Raw genomic sequence first — 17,392 nt, forward strand, 5'->3', positions numbered from 1 at the left:
TCTAGTGTGGTGGTAAAATGGAAAAAAGAAAATACTTTATATGATTGGGTGATTTTGATCAAAGAGTGGAGGCCATTTTTTGAGGTTTTCGAGATGCGACGATCGGCTTTTAGATTTTGTTGATGGGTCCACCGCGTAAATCTTCTTCGTCAGCTGAGTGTGACAATTAGTGAACTCCGGAGATTCCGCTGGGGAATCCCAAGGCTGGCCAAGGGGCTATCCCATCTGAGTATCAACTTTTCCCCATCTATTCGTGACTATTTTCTCAAGAAACTTTGCTGAGAATGTTTATTTGTTTTAATGATCCATACACATAAGATTAAAAGCATAGTTGTTTATCAAACTCCCAAAACCCTATCTAGAATATTGGCTCAAAATAGATATCATTACGTCATTTTACGAAAAAGGTGATCCAAAGAACATTGCCAATTTGGGGTGGGCGTGTCCATCGATCCCTGTACAAATGTACATAGATACATGGCTTTGAAAGATGAGGAGAAGAATTGATTTCTACTGTTTGTGGAATCTTGTCATCTTCATCATCCTGATTGCACTATTCTTCTACTTCATATATGGCAAATGGTAGTGAGAATATGCTGTGGAGCTTTGGAGAACATGACAAACATTTTGAAACAGTGAGGGGGTGAAATAACTCAGTTTCCAACTGTATATACAGTATGACCCAAAAAAGGGTCTCCTATATTTTCAACTTCATTGTCTATCCTGGAAACCGAAATTGGTCATTTATCTCTTTTCACCCTTATGCAGTATCAATGTTGATGGACATACTTGAAGTCGAATTCAATTTTCAAATAGCAGTGAATGAATAGTTGGCCTTTCTGTATTCTGTATCAATTAAGAAGTGCCAAGCAGGCGAGTCTGTCCTTTTTGTACCCTTTGACTTGAGCAAACTGATATAAGACAAGATGAGTCCGCGGTCAATAAGGTCATATAGGCCTATACACATTTTATCAACTTCTCTTAGCGTGTATGACTGTATGAGTTGGCTCAAGTAAAATTTTATAGATTGGAGTGTCTTTCAGAAGGCTAGGCCTAGGTTATACTCCTGTACAATATCCAATAATGCTATGATTCTGCAACAGTTGGAAACAAACTTGATCATTCTTAATTTCAGATTTAGTTCAGTGCAGTCATTCATGAAAGATGGTGCTCAAGTAACATTCCAGAATGTCATGTCAAGTTATCACATGTCAACGATGAGTCTAGGTTTATGATGGTCCAGGTATGCATTCGGCTGTCATTTCAAAACAATGGGCATTCCCAGATTGAATTCACCATGGTCAACCAATTAGAAGGGCAAGTCAAGATTCTGACTGCATTACACAGTCGGCTCTGGTTAATTTTGTGTGATGGTAAGGCTTTGTCATACTAGTAGTACAGTAGAACCTCTCTATTAAGGACAACCTCTTTATTAAGGACAACCTCTCTATTAAAGACACTTTAGATCCCAAATGGGTTATTGTTTCCATTCAATTTGATATCTCTAATCTGGACACCTCACAATTCAGGACAGTCAGTCCCGAGGCTGTCCTAAATAGAGAGGTTTTACTGTACTCTGTGTAGTAAAGATTTTTTTAATTGATATATGGTTCTACATCAGCCTTGGGTAGTGGTCTGCAGAAAGACAATGATGCAGTGCACCAGATACACCTGGATGTGGAGAGGTGACTTCACACTCAACAGTATTAACAGTTGATCTGAATGGAAGTCTTCGTAAAAAACTGTTTGAACCCTGCTGCCTTCTTTTCAAACATATTGCAATAAACAAGCCAAATTGCCAAAATTGTAGCAACCTGTTAGTGTTATAATCAGAAACATCAGTATTTAGTGTGAAAAACGTCGAAGTTTCTGACAGACTTTCTCAATGTGGAGTTACTATTCATTCTCTTACCATTGTCGAAGTACAGTGTGTCTCACTCAGGCTGTGTATTTTTTAAAGTACTTGTTAAAAACGAAAACACTTTTACAAATCATTTTTATTTCTCATCTAAACTACAAATAGGATCTTTCATTGGATTGATTATTGTATGATTAACTGTATCTCGGTGAGTATCTTGCATAGTATGACAGTCTGACAAACATTTTGAGATGTTCTTTTTAGAGGTGTGTCACAGCAATAATCATCGCACAGCACTTCGATAAAGCAATGAAAATCACTTGTCTGCAGTGGACTTTAAAATAATCTCTTGGGTGTCAGATTGTATCTTCACTAGAGAGATTTGTCAATAAAATAATCTCTTGTGTGTCAGATTGTATCTTCACAAGAGAGATTTGACAAATGACTTAGTATGAGAATGTTCTTGAGATGGTCATTTTTTCAGAGGTGCACAAGGGCAGCATGGCGAGCGCCTGCAGTAGTGGACTGATCGATGTAAACATCACCGGCGAACAACTCAATAAACTACTTCAGTTTGTTGAACTTTCAAAGCCACTGAAGCCTCTAACCACAACAGACAAACCGGAGGACAAAAGACAGGTAAGGAGATCACAGGTTTTTTGGCTTGCCGAAAACCTGAGAGGGTTGTTCAACCAATACAATGTACTTCAGAGAGGAGCAAGGAAAGCCAACTAAAGGTTTTCGAAAAGGTTAGGTTTCAGGATGGAACAGGGTTAAAAGGGAGTTTTCACAAATCCTCAAAACATTAACGTGAACAACTATCCCAGTGTTCGAAAACTTCATCACAGGGTTGAACAGTGCCATAGGTGTTCACGTTAGTGTTTCAGGGATTTGTGAAAACTCCGTGAATAAAGTCCGATGATAACCTCTTCTTTAGCTGCATGCAGCTGATATTGGAGAAGTAACTCAAAACTTGAACTTTTGACTTTAATAGTGTAGGTTTCAAACTCGTAATCGACTCATAATCGTAGGTTGGTTTGATCTGAGCGTATGCATAACATCACTTGTTGCCTTTGGCAAGTCACTTCGCTTTGATACTCGGTCTTCAGAACCAGGAAGGAGAGGTGAAACCAAGTTTCCTTGTACCTGATGCCAAGCAATCGATCCACCCCATCCCATCCAAGTTAACAGTAGCTTAGTGATCGCCTGGTCAAAGACAGAATGACGGGACCAATAAACCCAAAGTGGTGCCCAACTGTAGGTGCACCCAATAATTGCTCACAATAAGGGCGCGAATGCATATGACGACTTTTTTTTCAGTCTCATAACACTAACAGCATACTGACAAATCTCACCAACCCAAAAGATGGATTAGCCAAACCGAAAAAAATCTATGTTGATAAGTGGCCAGAGCCAGTGGTTCGAACAGGTGAGTGAAAGTTTTCTCTTATTTCTTATGAGAAGTTTTGTGTTTGTTGTGGTGGGATCAGAGTAGTCATCCTCCTCAAGGACTGAGCGGTGGTTTGAGAGAGGTGTCAAAGAGTCGGTTACATTTTGCCGCCCTGATTCTAACCTCGATGGTGGCTGCCACGACCTCTTGAGAATTTGGGGCAACTTCCTTGACTCACGGAAGCGTGATGGCCCTAAAGTTTTAGTAACAGTTGGTGTCCCAAGAGGCAAGGCGACATAATAACAGAAAAAAACTGTATCATTTTCAAATTCTTTATTGTTCTGAACTCCAAGGATAACACATGGAAACTTTGAATACCGTGTAGGAGGAAACCCGCGTACCGGGCGAAAACCTACGCAATCGGAGGGAGTCGCCAACTCGTCCGTCACACAGGTGACAGCTGAGCTAATGACTTCATACATGTACATTAAATCGGTCATAGTTAATGTAGCTGCACCACTCCGAAAGCCCAATATAGGAGGAGAACGAGGAGATAGGAGCACTATCCCTTTAAAACATGTTCAACTCCTTTACAAGATGTAACAATGAAACACTGATTGTGACTCATGAAACACAATGCTAAATTGAGATCTTAAATGGTTTGACTCCACTGCTCAACCATACCACAAAGGATGTATTGTGTACTGTACATTCAACATGGATTATCTATTGTATTAAATCCTATTGTTAAAGCCTTCAGTTTGGCTGTGTGAGCTCACAATAGGTTTGTTCACTGCAGTCAATTGGTTTAGGACCCTATTTGAATAACAAAAGGACCACATTTCTGATGGCCGCTGGTCAGAGGCCGCTGCTTTGCATGACAAAAGGAGCAGTTCTGACATGTATTTGCATGATAAAAGAGGTGGCCTTGACATGGCAAAGACTAAAAGTGGTTTGCCAGATTTTTTGTAAGAGTCAAGATCTCATTAGACATTTCACAAAACTTTTATTTTACATACCAGAATTTACAAGTATATGCACACAGGACAAAACTTTTAAAAACATCAAAAAGTTGATGCTTTTAAGTTACAATTTGCTCAATTTCTCCAAGTACCAAGTCCATTCTTTACGTGGCGAAAAAGTGTTTTTTAGAACCTCGAACATGCAGAACGTGATAATGTCCTTGCAGTGAAACACCTTTTGGAATCAAAATGAAGTAAAGACAGATATTCGTTCCTGTGAGACCACAAGGGTAGGATCAGGAATCAGTCTGGTCCGTCAAACTCAGACAAATTTTGATATTCTGGTAAATTTCAATAAAACAGAGAGAGTATCAAACTCTCTACTGTTTTAGTTTAATTGTAAAGATGTTTTGGTCTTTCATGACCTTTTTGATACCCGTGTTTTAACGGGTATTTCTGAATTATAAACAAAGAAATACAATTCACCATTGTTGTCGGTCAGTTGTCTCGAGCACGAAGGTGAAAGTGCTGAGAAACTGAGCCAGGAAGTTTGATCATGGGTCCGGGGCATCGGATCCCAGACCTTGGGAGTTTAAATGTCAGCGGTTTCTGTGGTACTGAAGAGATTGAGCAACATTCATAAAAGGCCTACGATTCCATCAGACACATGTGTTATTGTTGTTTCCTGGGGTCGAAGAAACAACAACACATGAACCCCATGTCAAAAATGATGGACATAATTACATGAAATATCTGATGATTTTTTGGTGATGTTTAAGCAGAAAACTCAAGTTTTGCTTGAAAAATATTTCAAGCAGATTAGGCTCCCCTGGAAGCCACAAACAACCCCTTCCCTGAATTCACCCTTTTTAGATTCCTTCTCCTAATGAGTGTAAGATCTTGAACCGTGATCATGGGAAAATGTAAGAGTCATGACCACTTACCCATACTCACTCACCCCTGCAACCTGACACTTCTATACCAGGTGTACCGCTAAGTCATGGCCAAAAAGAAGGTAAATATTTACCTTCTCACCAACAGAAAATATTAGGGTTTTTTTTATTAAATCACCTTTCAATCAGATATTTCAATAAAACGCAAATTAAGGATGAGGCCTACGATGACAAAAACAAACCGTCATCAAACTGTCAGTTGATGACAACCGGAGGGGATGTCCTTGGTCAACGACATCCTTCTCTCCTCTGTGGGATGCTTCACCATGCTGAAAAGAAACACAACATAAAATTAAGGTTGTACTGGTGCACATGCTCCAGCTGATAAAATACATCATGTCAGGCCTTGTTTTTAAGGAGATGCTCACTTTTTTGAGCGCCCAGATTTCTCAAGATGCTCACTTTTTAGCCCAATAACAAGCAGATTAGTACGATCCAAGAGCCAAATTTTATGCCGCCCTCCCTCTCTCAACCGCGACTCCATCACTTTTTAATTCAGTTGGCCATCAACCGACTATTAATTGCCACAAACAGGTATCAGAAGAAAGGTCCTTCAGAGGATCATCGATGCCGACACCTGGAGTACGCCTGGGGCAACTCTGGAAATCACCACAGGTCCCATTTTCTACACACACCCCTTAAAAATACCCTCGACGTGTTCAAGTTTGCATGTTTGAAATTCACCTAGCATGAACCCAACAGTCGGTGGAAAGTGACAGCTAGCGAAAGGAAGCTGGTCTGTCCTCCCCAAGAGCAGTCCATATGACATGCCCCAAACTCGCAGCGTCAAAGTGAAAATGATATTCGACCACGCCCATCCCCAAACCTGGCAAAAGAAAGGCCATTTTCAAGAATTCTCCAGCAATGAAAGGTTCAAAGGCCTGACATGTATGCTTGTGACAATCACGTAACTAACATGAGCAAGTGCTACATAGTATAACTTCGTGAGATCTGTAGGTGATAAAGTGGTCTCTGACGTCTTCCTGACTCAGATGTTTGTTCCAAGGATATACCACTGCGACTCGTCTTCATCTCTTGATTTCAGAGATCCCATTGGCGATCATGACTGCGTGTAGTATTTGACCATTACGTGTCACTACCGTTTCTGTATGACGAAAGCATTTTCCTTAACAGAACAGACCCTTCTACAGCGCTTTTTAACTGTTCATGATCTCTTAAAGGGACAATATAGGCAGCAGCTAGGCAGGCAAGATAAAGTTACACAAAGTCGCCAATAGGGGACTCTCACAGTACGTCGAAATGATTCACGCTTGTACGAGGAATATATTTAGTGCTGAGTCTGACATGACTAAGGGCCCTTACTGTGTACACCAGTCACTTGAAGATGGCCAAATTACCCCCTCTGCTCCTGCCTATAGTCCCCCTTTAATCAGGCTAATGCCTACACCAAGCAAGGACAATTGATTTGATTGTATTACCTTTGGGTGGCATCCTTCCATAGTTATGAGGCTGTCTTCACGGTAGCTCCTGGATATCGTGTCATATTGCGTATTGAGCAGGGCTCTATCCGTATCTTTTGAAAGTACGTATCGAGTCCCTTTCGAGAATTATCATTAGTCTATTAGAGTTTCGGACAGTGTTTCAATTGTCCTCTCCATACACACAGCACAAATGTTCCCGATCTTAGCAAAAGTTCTGCATGAATCGGTCGGTAAAGACTGTGGTTTGTCACTCCTGCCCCTTCGATATCCCTCAGTGCCACCATTCGATCCACTGAATCCACTCGACTCTCGATCCACTGAATCCACTCGACTCTCGATCCACTGCCCTCATCAGTGCAGGACTGGAAGAAAAATATCAAGGTTACTCTATGTTTTACCATAATCAAAGACTTGAGCCATGGAGGCTTTCATTGAGTTTCTTGAAATTCACCCAGGTAGTTTTAGATAGAATCATAAGCCTTCATCCCCAGCTCAGCCCATTATCTCGTCGCGTCTGGACTACTTGTCTGTCTCAAGCGGTATCAAATATTGTCGGTTCTTATTATGACCACGCTGTCATAGCAAGCAGTGAGGATTTGGAACAAATATGCATCAGTTACCAATGCTTGCAACCTCTATCCTTTACACCTCCATCAGAGAGTGGTTGGCTTCTCTGCGACATCTCTCAGTCACCCTGCGGTTTGTCACTCAGTGGATTCCTGGATCTTCGAGAGTTGATCTTGCATGGCGTGGTCGAGTGGTTGGGTCTACCTGACAGCCGTCATCTGCATAAGGCTGGAAACAGGAAATAAACATTTAGGAGCAATCTCAAACTGAATAGATTGAAACCAAAAGATCTTTTTTTTCATTTGGCAGAGGTGGTTGTCACTTTCAATGTTAAGTCAAAACTGTCATTATCTGTTTGATCCATTCGCCAGCAATTTCATTAGGACTTAAGGTCATTGAGTTCATAAGTTGGCCATAACCTGAGGGCTCCAAGTCAGGTGATCACAGGGATAAAAATTCATTTCTTGGCCCCTAGGAGAGCCGATTGTGTTATTCCTCAACTACTGGCCAGATGGTCATGACGTTTGTGTCAACGATTTGACTTATCTGCCAAGGTCACAGGGGTTATCCTTTATAATTAGCAGTTTGATGTAAACTTTTGGACATTTTTCAAGCCAATTTCGATTGGGTGAGCACAATGGCACTTGGCCACTTCATTCTACTCCATTTCTACTACACTACCACCTCTCTCTGCTCACCTTGTGGGTTGCAGTGTCGTCATTTGTATCCCTTGTATCCTGTGTCCGTTGTATCCTGTGTCCCTTGTATCCTTTGTCCCTTCCATCTGGCTGGTTCTTCTGAAATATGTACAAGTTGTAATCATTCAATATGTCTTACTACCATATTAAAACAGGAAAGAATGAACATAAGATTGATGGCCTAGTTGATTCAGCGTCTTTAAAGGGAAAATATAGCCAGCAGCTAGGCAGGCAAGATAAAGTTACACAAAGTCGCCAATAGGGGTCTCTCACATCTCAAAGTCCGTCGAAATGATTCAAGCTTTTATGAGGAATATATTCAGTACTGAATCTGACATGACCCAGGGCCCTTACTCTGTATATTAGTCACCTTGAGATGGCCAAATTAGCCCCTCTGCTCTTGCCTATAGTCCGCCGATAAGATGTATCTTTTAATCAAGCCAGAACCAGCAGTGAATTCAGTGAGTTCATGCTGCAAGAACTAATGCAAGTATCAATTCGTGTCTTGTACCCCCTTCCTCAAGGGTACGACACCTTATCACCCTATAACGACATCTTAAGGCTCAAGCATCACCCTTTTTTCACCAATGCTACTTTTTCTTTCATCAAGACATCACCATCAACAATATATCAGTTATCACCGTCATATAAAGTAACCGGACTAATTTTACTGGGTAAGGCTGTATGTTCGACAAGACATCGACACATTAGCATCCTTATTCTTTCCAGCTTCGCCAAATTTTCACTAAAGGAAAAATAAATACTACTCAAGCATCCGCAAAGATTAGTGGTGATAGCTTAACTACCCTTGAGGAGGGGGGGTACAAGAAACGAATTGATACTTGCATAAGTGATGCTTACCTGGTTTGGCTGCAACACTGTATTCTTGGGGTCCAGTGTCTTCTCTGCTCTTCTCGGCTGACAAGCTGAGGCCGGCTCTCCTTCTTCTACTCCGTCATGTCAATTTCAGCGGGTTTATTTATAAGTTTTGTGAAGCACAAGGAGGTCAAGTACACTGTTGTTATCCAAAGAGCCCAATGTCTTCGTCATATGTACTAAACTGGTTTAGCACAAGTCCCACACGGACACGCCTGACATTTCGTCCGACGAAATTCCGCAGGTTAACAACAGGACTTAAACCCCAGTCATTCCATCCCCCTCGAGATCAGGTAGGGGATCGCTGGCCAGCTATTGCTTACTATTGTTAACAGTCGTAAGACTTATCCCGCCAACACTCTAAAACAAGGGGACCAATTGAATGACTAGCGACACGCAACTCTTATTGCCCCCATCAATCAACCACGATGACTCAAGGGGAACACGTACCTTGAACCTAAGTCCATGTCATCACCGTCGAAACTTAGATGAGGACCGTGGAACAAAGTGGCAAGCATGCCTGGGACCCAGCCACCGCGCTTTGGAAATGAGATGAGATAGACTCAAGTCGCCAGTCACGATAACCAAATACACCAAGCGTACAGCTTGAATCGAACCCGATCTATCATTGTCATCGGTCACCTGGCCTGGCCTGGACAACTGAAAGCTGAATAGGTTAAAAAAGATGAAAAATAGGAAGCACCAAAACAAAGAATGACTACAATAGCTAGATAACAACTATAATAACTACTCTAACAACTAGAATAACAATAGCTACAAAACTAACACAACATCAACCACACTTCCAACACTCGTAACAGCTGCCAGAGTCTCCCCTACTCTAACAACTAGAATAACAATAGCTACAAAACTAACACAACATCAACCACACTTCCAACACTCATAACAGCTGCCAGAGTCTCCCCTCCCCCCCCCATGACCACCCACACCCTTTTCCTATCCCATTTCACGCACACACACACTTGCACACTCTCACACTCTCACACCATCAAACTATGGTTAAAACATCGTTTGAACATCCATCTGCCGGATTTGTCGATAGAGGCGTCACCGTCCTTCTATGTTTTTTTGAATAATATAACATTTTTTTTTTGGATAAGTATGTTTTATTTTGATATGCAAAATATACATTACAAGTTAAAAGTTTTGCGATCCTTGACCTCTTAGATGAGTACACATCATTGATGTCCTTACAATGGCGATAAAAGTTGTCTAGATGTGTTTTGTGATTCAACACTTTTTTTTAATTCGTTATTTTTTCATGTAACTTGCCATGAAGGCTTGTTACATTCAAACGTTTGACTTGTCCAGTCGCTCGTCATAATTTTCACTCTTCCTGCTGGAGTCATTTTACAAGTTTATTTTACTGACTTTAACAACAATTGGATAGTCGTACCTCTATGACAAATTCGGCAAGTTGTAACCTGATCCTCTACCTACCCTTCATCTTGTAGATCATTATGAGAGTCTTCGGTTGCAATTGCCGACAAGGTTGCTGACAAGGTTTGTGGGATCTGTAATGATAAATTGGCAAAAAATCCACAATAACACCAAATCTACATGTACTATAACTCATGAAATTGATGGGAACGAGTTTACAATCCCCGATCACACCCCAAAAAAAGGTCATCGGTTGACTAACCAAGCACCACTGTTCAATGGATTTATAGTTGAATGCGATCAAACTACGTCATTTCCGATCGGGGATTCTAAAGTTTAGCCAATTGATGCCTGAAAATGATGGTCGAAATGAATTTCTCATTTTCAGGAGTTATTTATGTTTCTTTCGACATAGGTAGACTTCACTCCTTAGTTTTGTCTTTCTGAGCTGGTCATAATCAGAGACATGAGGAGCCAATCAGTTTGCATCACACCTTCCAATATGACCTCTATTGACAAATCGGGCGAATGACCAACCTCACATCGTACATACCCATCGTCAAGCAAACAATGATACAGGAATCTTCTGTGGCAATTGCAGATGAAGTTTGTGGCATCTGTAATGATAAATAGGCACAAATGTATGATTAGAGCAATTCTGTTAAAAGTTGTAATCTGCAATGCTGAAGGGAGGGGGAGGGGAGAGTGACTCTCAGCCAAATGAGAAATTGTTAACTGAAAAAGAGTGTTTTCACAGCCAGCCATCATCATCATCATCATCATCATTACCGGCGTCGTAACCCTATTGGATTTTTGCCGGAGGTATGGAGTCCACTACAGGCTACTGTCCACCTATGTGGGATCTAGTGCCCTGGCATAGACACTCAGGTACAAGGGACCACGGCTTTTAGTCTCATCCGACAGACCCTCGACTATTTCATACGTTAATGTACGTGTTGTGAAGAGCCAGGAATTTTAGTTCCTTGTTGGAGGGCCGAGCAATTCGGAGCAACTGCAGAATACCCGGGACACTCTGTGCTAAATGATAGGAATGTGTACATAATGTACAGAGGGACAGAGTGTACATAATGTACAGAGGGACAGAGTGTACATAATGTACAGAGCTACTACTGTCCCGGCTATTCTGCTAGGCCCTTTCTTTTTTCTTTCCCTCCAACGTGACAGCGATCACGTCGTGTAACCAAACTATTGCAACTAGACATCGAACAAATGCCGGAGAAATTCTGCTTAAAATGAATGTCTCATTTCTTGGTCATACTACCTAAGAGCAATTGATCTGACTGCATTGATCTACCTCAAATCTGAGGATTCTCAAAATTGAAATCTGCATATTCAATTGGGTCATATGAGACTAGAGTTCAAGGCAATTCATTTTTCCAGCCAAAAAAAGACAAAGGCAAACAAAGTTTCTCTCTTCCAAAATCCCTTCTGGATATGAATAACTTTAAGACTGGCTAAACTTTAGAATCCCCGATCAGAAATGACGTAGTTTGATCGCATTCAACTATAAATCCATTGAACAGTGGTGCTTGGTTAGTCAACCGATGACCTTTTTTTGGGGTGTGATCGGGGATTCTAAACTCGTTCCTTAAGACTCAGTTCGGTGATACCCACCTTGTAATAGATTGATGCAAAACACAAGAAATTTTGCTATTTCAGAATGTTGAAAATGTCAAAATTTGGGTCAGCCCTTTCTTGAAGGACCATGTGCACCTTGCTGGAATGAATGTTCAGCCTGCACTTCATACAAAGCATGGGACTGTATAAAATGTGACAGGTAGTTGTTATTATGTCACACACCCCTAAACACCAAAGGTTCTTTCAAGGTTGTCATGGTTACGGTTCCCCAAACAATGGTGTCAGATCATAGGCCAAGCCAAGTTGGTAATGTTATTGGCCAATATATAAGTAACCTTTTTATTTGATTATGCAGATTGGGTGTTAATTGTTGTCAGAAATTGTATAGGGTGTTAGTCGATAATGTTGCAAGTTTTAAAGTTAAGTCTTTTTTATGAAAAAGACAGGTTATATTATTTGACAAGCACGTCCAATGTGGTGATGGCAACTGTTCAGACAGAAGCCAAATAACAAACTGAAAAGAACTGGAATAATGACATTTATGATCTATCCTCTGTCCCTTCTTGTTTTCATTGCCAAACTCCTTTTCAAAACAAATTCAGTCATGAAATATTTTTTGAACTTGAAAACTAGCAACACTGCTAAGACAAATGATGTGTTGGCATGAAATATTTTTTGAATTTGAAAACTGGCAACACTGCTATTTAACACCTTGTAGTAGGACAAATGATGGGTTTGGCTTTATTTGTTTGTTTTCAAAGAGATGAAGCTTGTTAATACAGTTAATATAGGGATTATCTTGGATTAAAAAATCTCCTGAACAATTAGATATGGTAATCTAAACAAAAAGACAAAAAGAATATTTTGTGTTTTATTTTAATTTTTATGAGAAGTTTCATTTCTCGATCTGGAACTAATGAAAGCTCTGTTGTGTATTGGATGTCTGGTGAAATTAATTAACTAGTTTTACTTTTAGTTATTATATGTTTACCCTATGCAAAATGTCAGATGCGCTTTGAAAACGTGGATTAAAAGTATTGGGTGGGCCAACTCCATTGTCTCATCTTATTGTCCTGGGCCTGACCATCTCATCTGGACTTGACAGCAGGCCAATCATCCTGGCTGTCCGAACGAACAGGATGCTCGCCGACTGGCCTTGATGAGTTGTCATAAATGTCCAGGCCTTTTTCACCCATGTATCTCTAACTTATCGACCCATCCATCCATAAGTGAATTTAATTGTCCGTGAAAGAAAACTAACTCAAAAACCCGATCCTTAATCCACATCGAATGCTGACGTCTATTATCGCAGACGGCAGAAACAGGAAATTGATATTGAAGCCTGTCGTGTGGCCGCCTGCACTTTTCAAATCATTGGTTGGGTTGGGTGTGTTTATTTTGCACTAGAGTGTAGAAACTCAAATGAAATAAATTGATTGGAGGCGGTGGTCGTTGTGACAAGTGGTTTGGATGTCAGAGGACGGAGGAACACACGGAGACACCGGACTACTTCGTGTTTTATCTAGTAGCGTGTACTGCTGCGGATTCTAGGTTGTTGGAGTTATGGCTGAATGATTTATTAATAGAGTGGTTTGGATGTCAGAGGACAGAGCATCACACTGAGACACCGGACTACTTCGTGTTTTATCTAGTAGCGTGTACTGCTGCGGATTCTAGGTTGCTGGAGTTATGGCTGAATGATTTATTAATAGATTGGAGGTGGTGTTTGCGCTGACAGGCAATATGGATGTGTCTGACTGAGACATCTTCAGGCTGCTTGGTGTTTTGAGTCAAGTGTGTATCGCTGCAGGTTCTAGGGGCTTTGACTTATGGCTGGATGATTTGTAAGAAAATCAAAAGTGAGCTCGGTCTTGTCAGAGGATGCCAACAGACATTTCATAAAACAGGACTAAGTTTTGACTAACCCAGATTTCTAGATGAGAAAATCCTTTGTCCGGATAACCCCTTTTTTTCAGAATGTCACCCAATTTAAAACACTTATAGACAATTTTTCTCCTTTGAATGACTAATGATGTCTTATTTTTCCCTTGGGGGTATCAGTACTTTGATTGCTTCATTTGACATTGAAGATAACTTTGCATCCCCCAGGGAAGAATATCTGTCAATCCGAGGATTTCGGGGCATTTGGGACACCTCTTGGGAGAGATTTTAAGCGGGCCAATTTGTTCATAATTTTATTCTTCCTTTCATTCAGGCTTGAAAGTTTAAAGGCCTATGCTGTTCATGCTGATTGTTTTTTCCTGTGGCTCGGGTAAATAGAAATAAACATTGCTGTTGTGTGATCATTAATGCATGCAAGTTTGCAAAAACCTGGCATTCATAGTACATGTTTATCAGTTTACACAACGGCATTCTTGGAATTTATATTCCGTTCATATTTTCAAATTGAAAATTTTCAAATTCAAGTTTAAATTTCAAATTTTTTAATGAATGGAGCAGACCTTTAAACAATCCTAAACCATGGCGGGGCTATATAAGCCATCTTTAAAAAGAGAGAGGATTTTAGATAATAGGTTTTTTTCTTTTTGTCAGACGGGTAACATTGCTTTGATTTGCAGAACTTTGCACCTTTTGGACATCGAAAATTTCAGGCTATTTTCAGTGCAGGTCAAATCGACTCATCAATGCGATTGTAGTTTTAAAAAGGATACTACACTTTAACTATAGCAGATGTCTGACGTGATCAGGAGCTTGTAAAAACTTTCATATTCAAATAGGACTATTTTTGAGAATGCTTTGAGATATTCTTCATCATGGATGTGTACAGCTATTACTTCAAACGTGGTAAGTCTAATTCCTTGCCAAAGAAACCTGTGTAAACTTGGTTTCCTTTGCCAATATCTTATGTTTTTGCATTCATATCAAAATTTCCACACAGTCCATAAGTCTAAAAGAGGTGAATTCAATGGGGGTCCAAATACTGACATTTTTAGCCAGTGAATAGTTCAAGAAATGTTCCCATGCTTTCCAATTCTGAAGTGACTGGTTTAATTGTACCTGGGCTGTAGATGTACCACCTTACCTTACTAATCATCGAGCTTCTACAGGCCGTGGCCCGGATGAGCAAAAGTTTGCATGCAATATGATAATTTGATGATTCTGTTCTGTTTTCTGTCTGTACATAAAGGAAGCGTAAATAATTTATCTAATTGATCGAATGGTTATTGTGATGAGTTTGAAAGTGGTTGGTTCTGGACGGGATAGTCTCAAAGTAACTTGGTAGATTCCTCATCTTCCTTTGAGCTTTTGAACATACTCACCCTTGAGAATAAATTCCCCAGTATGCCGAGAATCGATCTTGAGTATTCGACGTTGGCCTTCCAACTTACTGAGCAACCTATCCTGGATATGCCTGGCAGAGTCCAAGGGACACACTCTTGGAGTGACACTTACAACACAGGGGTATTTTAGAACGATATATGTTAGGGGCCGTCCATTTGTTAGCTGAGATGCCCCCAGCGAATCAAAGCACATCCAGCATTCTTGTCCCTTGAGCCTTGCATTGTGTACTACTCCCATGAGCCTCTGGACAGCCCCGTAACCACAGCAAGTGCTTGCCCTTCAGATAACTAACTGTGTTTTAAAAATACTGCGGGGCTTTAACTTGGAGGTGCGGATGTGCTTATGGATGTATTTAATGGTGCAGCATTTTTAGTAGCAGTCGGTTTGAATTGTTAGCCACACCTCCTATTTTACCACAATTTCTCCGACACTTTTAGTGCCTTCGGCAGTAGCAGTTTCCTTATCAATTTTAGTTGTTTCATCATCAATTTTAGTTGTTTCATCATCAATTTTAGTTGTTTCATCATCAGTTTTAGTTGTTTCATCATCAATTTTAGTTGTTTCCTCATCAATTTTAGTTGTTTCATCATCAGTTTTGGTTGTTTCATCATCAGTTTTAGTTGTTTCATCATCAATTTTAGTTGTTTCATCATCAGTTTTAGTTGTTTCCTCATCAATTTTAGTCATTTCCTGATCAATTTTAGAACTGTTTGCAACAGTTTTAGCTCATTCTGCATCACCTTTAGCTGACTCTGCAGCACTTTTTCTTTCTCTTATAAACCTCCTTTGAATTTGTCCAAATGTGCTCAAAATCGTCAGTGAGCCTCAAAATCGTCAGTGTGTCATTTTCAAGAACAGGTTTGTGCTAGAAAAATGCACAACTGCGCCTCTCCTTTATCCTTGTTGATTTCAACGATGATTTGCCAATATTTATGTAAAATGCTGTACAATGTGGTTTGAATGAGAACAACAACTACATATTTGGCCACGGGCCGGCACATCCCAATCAGACTATCTTCGTCAAGCCTGTTGATTAAGCTGTACCATACTTGACGTGAAGAGACTGACGTAGGCAGATTGGCAGGTAGATTTGCAGGCAGATTGGCAGGTAGATTTGCAGGTAGATTTGCAGGTAGATTTGCAGGCAGATTGGCAGGTAGATTTGCAGGCAGATTGGCAGGTAGATTTGCAGGCAGATTGGCAGGTAGATTTGCAGGCAGATTGGCAGGTAGATTTGCAGGTAGATTTGCAGGTAGATTTGCAGGCAGATTTGCAGGTAGATTTGCAGGCAGATTGGCAGGTAGATTTGCAGGCAGATTGGCAAGTAGATTTGCAGGCAATAGCTGGATCTGGCTACCACGAGGATCATTGTGTACTGCCTCAAAGTCTACTCTCATTGATATCAAATTCCAGTAAAACTGTAAACAAATCTCAATATGTGTTGCCATCACTACTTTCAGATTTCACGATTGTTCCACAGGCGCCGAGGTCTGGCGTGGCGAAACCATTCACAGGAGGCGCACCTGTCACACCAGAAATCGCTACCGTAAGTCTTCTTCTCAATTGCTCTTCAGAGCATAGTTGTGTGCTTCTTCAATTGGGCACCAATCGACATAGTGATTCAGTCATAAGCCGAGGAGTAGTTTCTCTCAAGCCACTGTCGAGTGGGATGGTGACTATTTGTCTTTTACCGAGGTGTAGGCACCAGATACAAGGAGTTTTGACTTGATGTATCATTCAAAGAAGGCGGATTTAGAAGGAAAGTATGTTGCCTAAGGCCACAAGCAAGCCGAATACATAACTCCTGCAAGGTTTGTTGCAAGTCTCGTGAAAGAGACACAATTTAAGCACCGTACTGGTCAAGGTCATACTGGTTGATTCCTTATTTGGTGTCCCGACTTCCCCTTCCAGAATCTCCGTAAAGTCGTGCACGGGTCCACGATTCATTCCTTCACCACTGAGTGGAAGCGAGCGTGCTTCAAATTCCGTAACGTCGACAGTCCGTTTCCGTACGGTCTCGAGGGGCAACGGAACGGCTCACGCGGAATCATCACATGTGTTCAAGCGTTCGTCATCAAACAACTCGTATTTAGTCATCTCTCGGTGGTCAGAATCAGGAGCGCCATCTCCACAATGAAAAAGTAAGTATTCAGCGTTATCTGTTCATTTTGGTGGTTTTTTTTCATTTTTGGCTCGTAACTCTTAAAGGGAACTGAAACCGCCAAGCCAGTTCGTATGACCTCGTTTTCATTTCCCGCGTATCGGGTGATCAGAACGAGGCATGAATGAAACATGGCGCCCAGCTGTCAATCATTGAGTGACGTCACTACTATGGAATTTACT

General features: G+C 40.9%; 1 protein-coding gene and 1 long non-coding RNA gene across 4 annotated transcripts in view; one reads left to right on the forward strand and one right to left on the reverse strand.

The window, feature by feature from the left end:
* Nucleotides 1-279: 279 nt before the first annotated feature.
* Nucleotides 280-17,392, forward strand: part of LOC135495139 (inactive ubiquitin carboxyl-terminal hydrolase MINDY-4B-like) — a 24,043-nt gene continuing 6,930 nt past the window's right edge. Inside the window, exons 1-6 of one of the 3 annotated variants that reach the window (XM_064783576.1) lie at nucleotides 280-635; nucleotides 1,136-1,373; nucleotides 2,343-2,497; nucleotides 3,179-3,287; nucleotides 16,510-16,595; nucleotides 16,961-17,190. In XM_064783576.1, the coding sequence (XP_064639646.1) occupies nucleotides 1,232-1,373; nucleotides 2,343-2,497; nucleotides 3,179-3,287; nucleotides 16,510-16,595; nucleotides 16,961-17,190 (722 nt within the window). In that variant the 5' untranslated portion in view covers nucleotides 280-635; nucleotides 1,136-1,231. Of the gene's footprint in view, nucleotides 636-1,135; nucleotides 1,374-2,342; nucleotides 2,498-3,178; nucleotides 3,288-14,433; nucleotides 14,552-16,509; nucleotides 16,596-16,960; nucleotides 17,191-17,392 lie in introns of those variants that run through there. The other 2 variants (XM_064783577.1, XM_064783579.1) reach the window with 2 other exon arrangements.
* Nucleotides 6,741-10,744, reverse strand: LOC135494896 (uncharacterized). The gene is made up of 6 exons (XR_010448485.1): nucleotides 10,701-10,744; nucleotides 10,208-10,281; nucleotides 8,732-9,413; nucleotides 7,871-7,969; nucleotides 7,226-7,400; nucleotides 6,741-6,967 (listed from the first exon to the last, which is right to left on the reverse strand). It is a non-coding gene; the product is annotated as an uncharacterized LOC135494896 (long non-coding RNA).

The sequence above is a fragment of the Lineus longissimus genome, chromosome 10 (assembly GCF_910592395.1).
Source record: "Lineus longissimus chromosome 10, tnLinLong1.2, whole genome shotgun sequence".
In the NCBI taxonomy this organism is placed as follows: Eukaryota; Metazoa; Nemertea; class Pilidiophora; order Heteronemertea; family Lineidae; genus Lineus; species Lineus longissimus.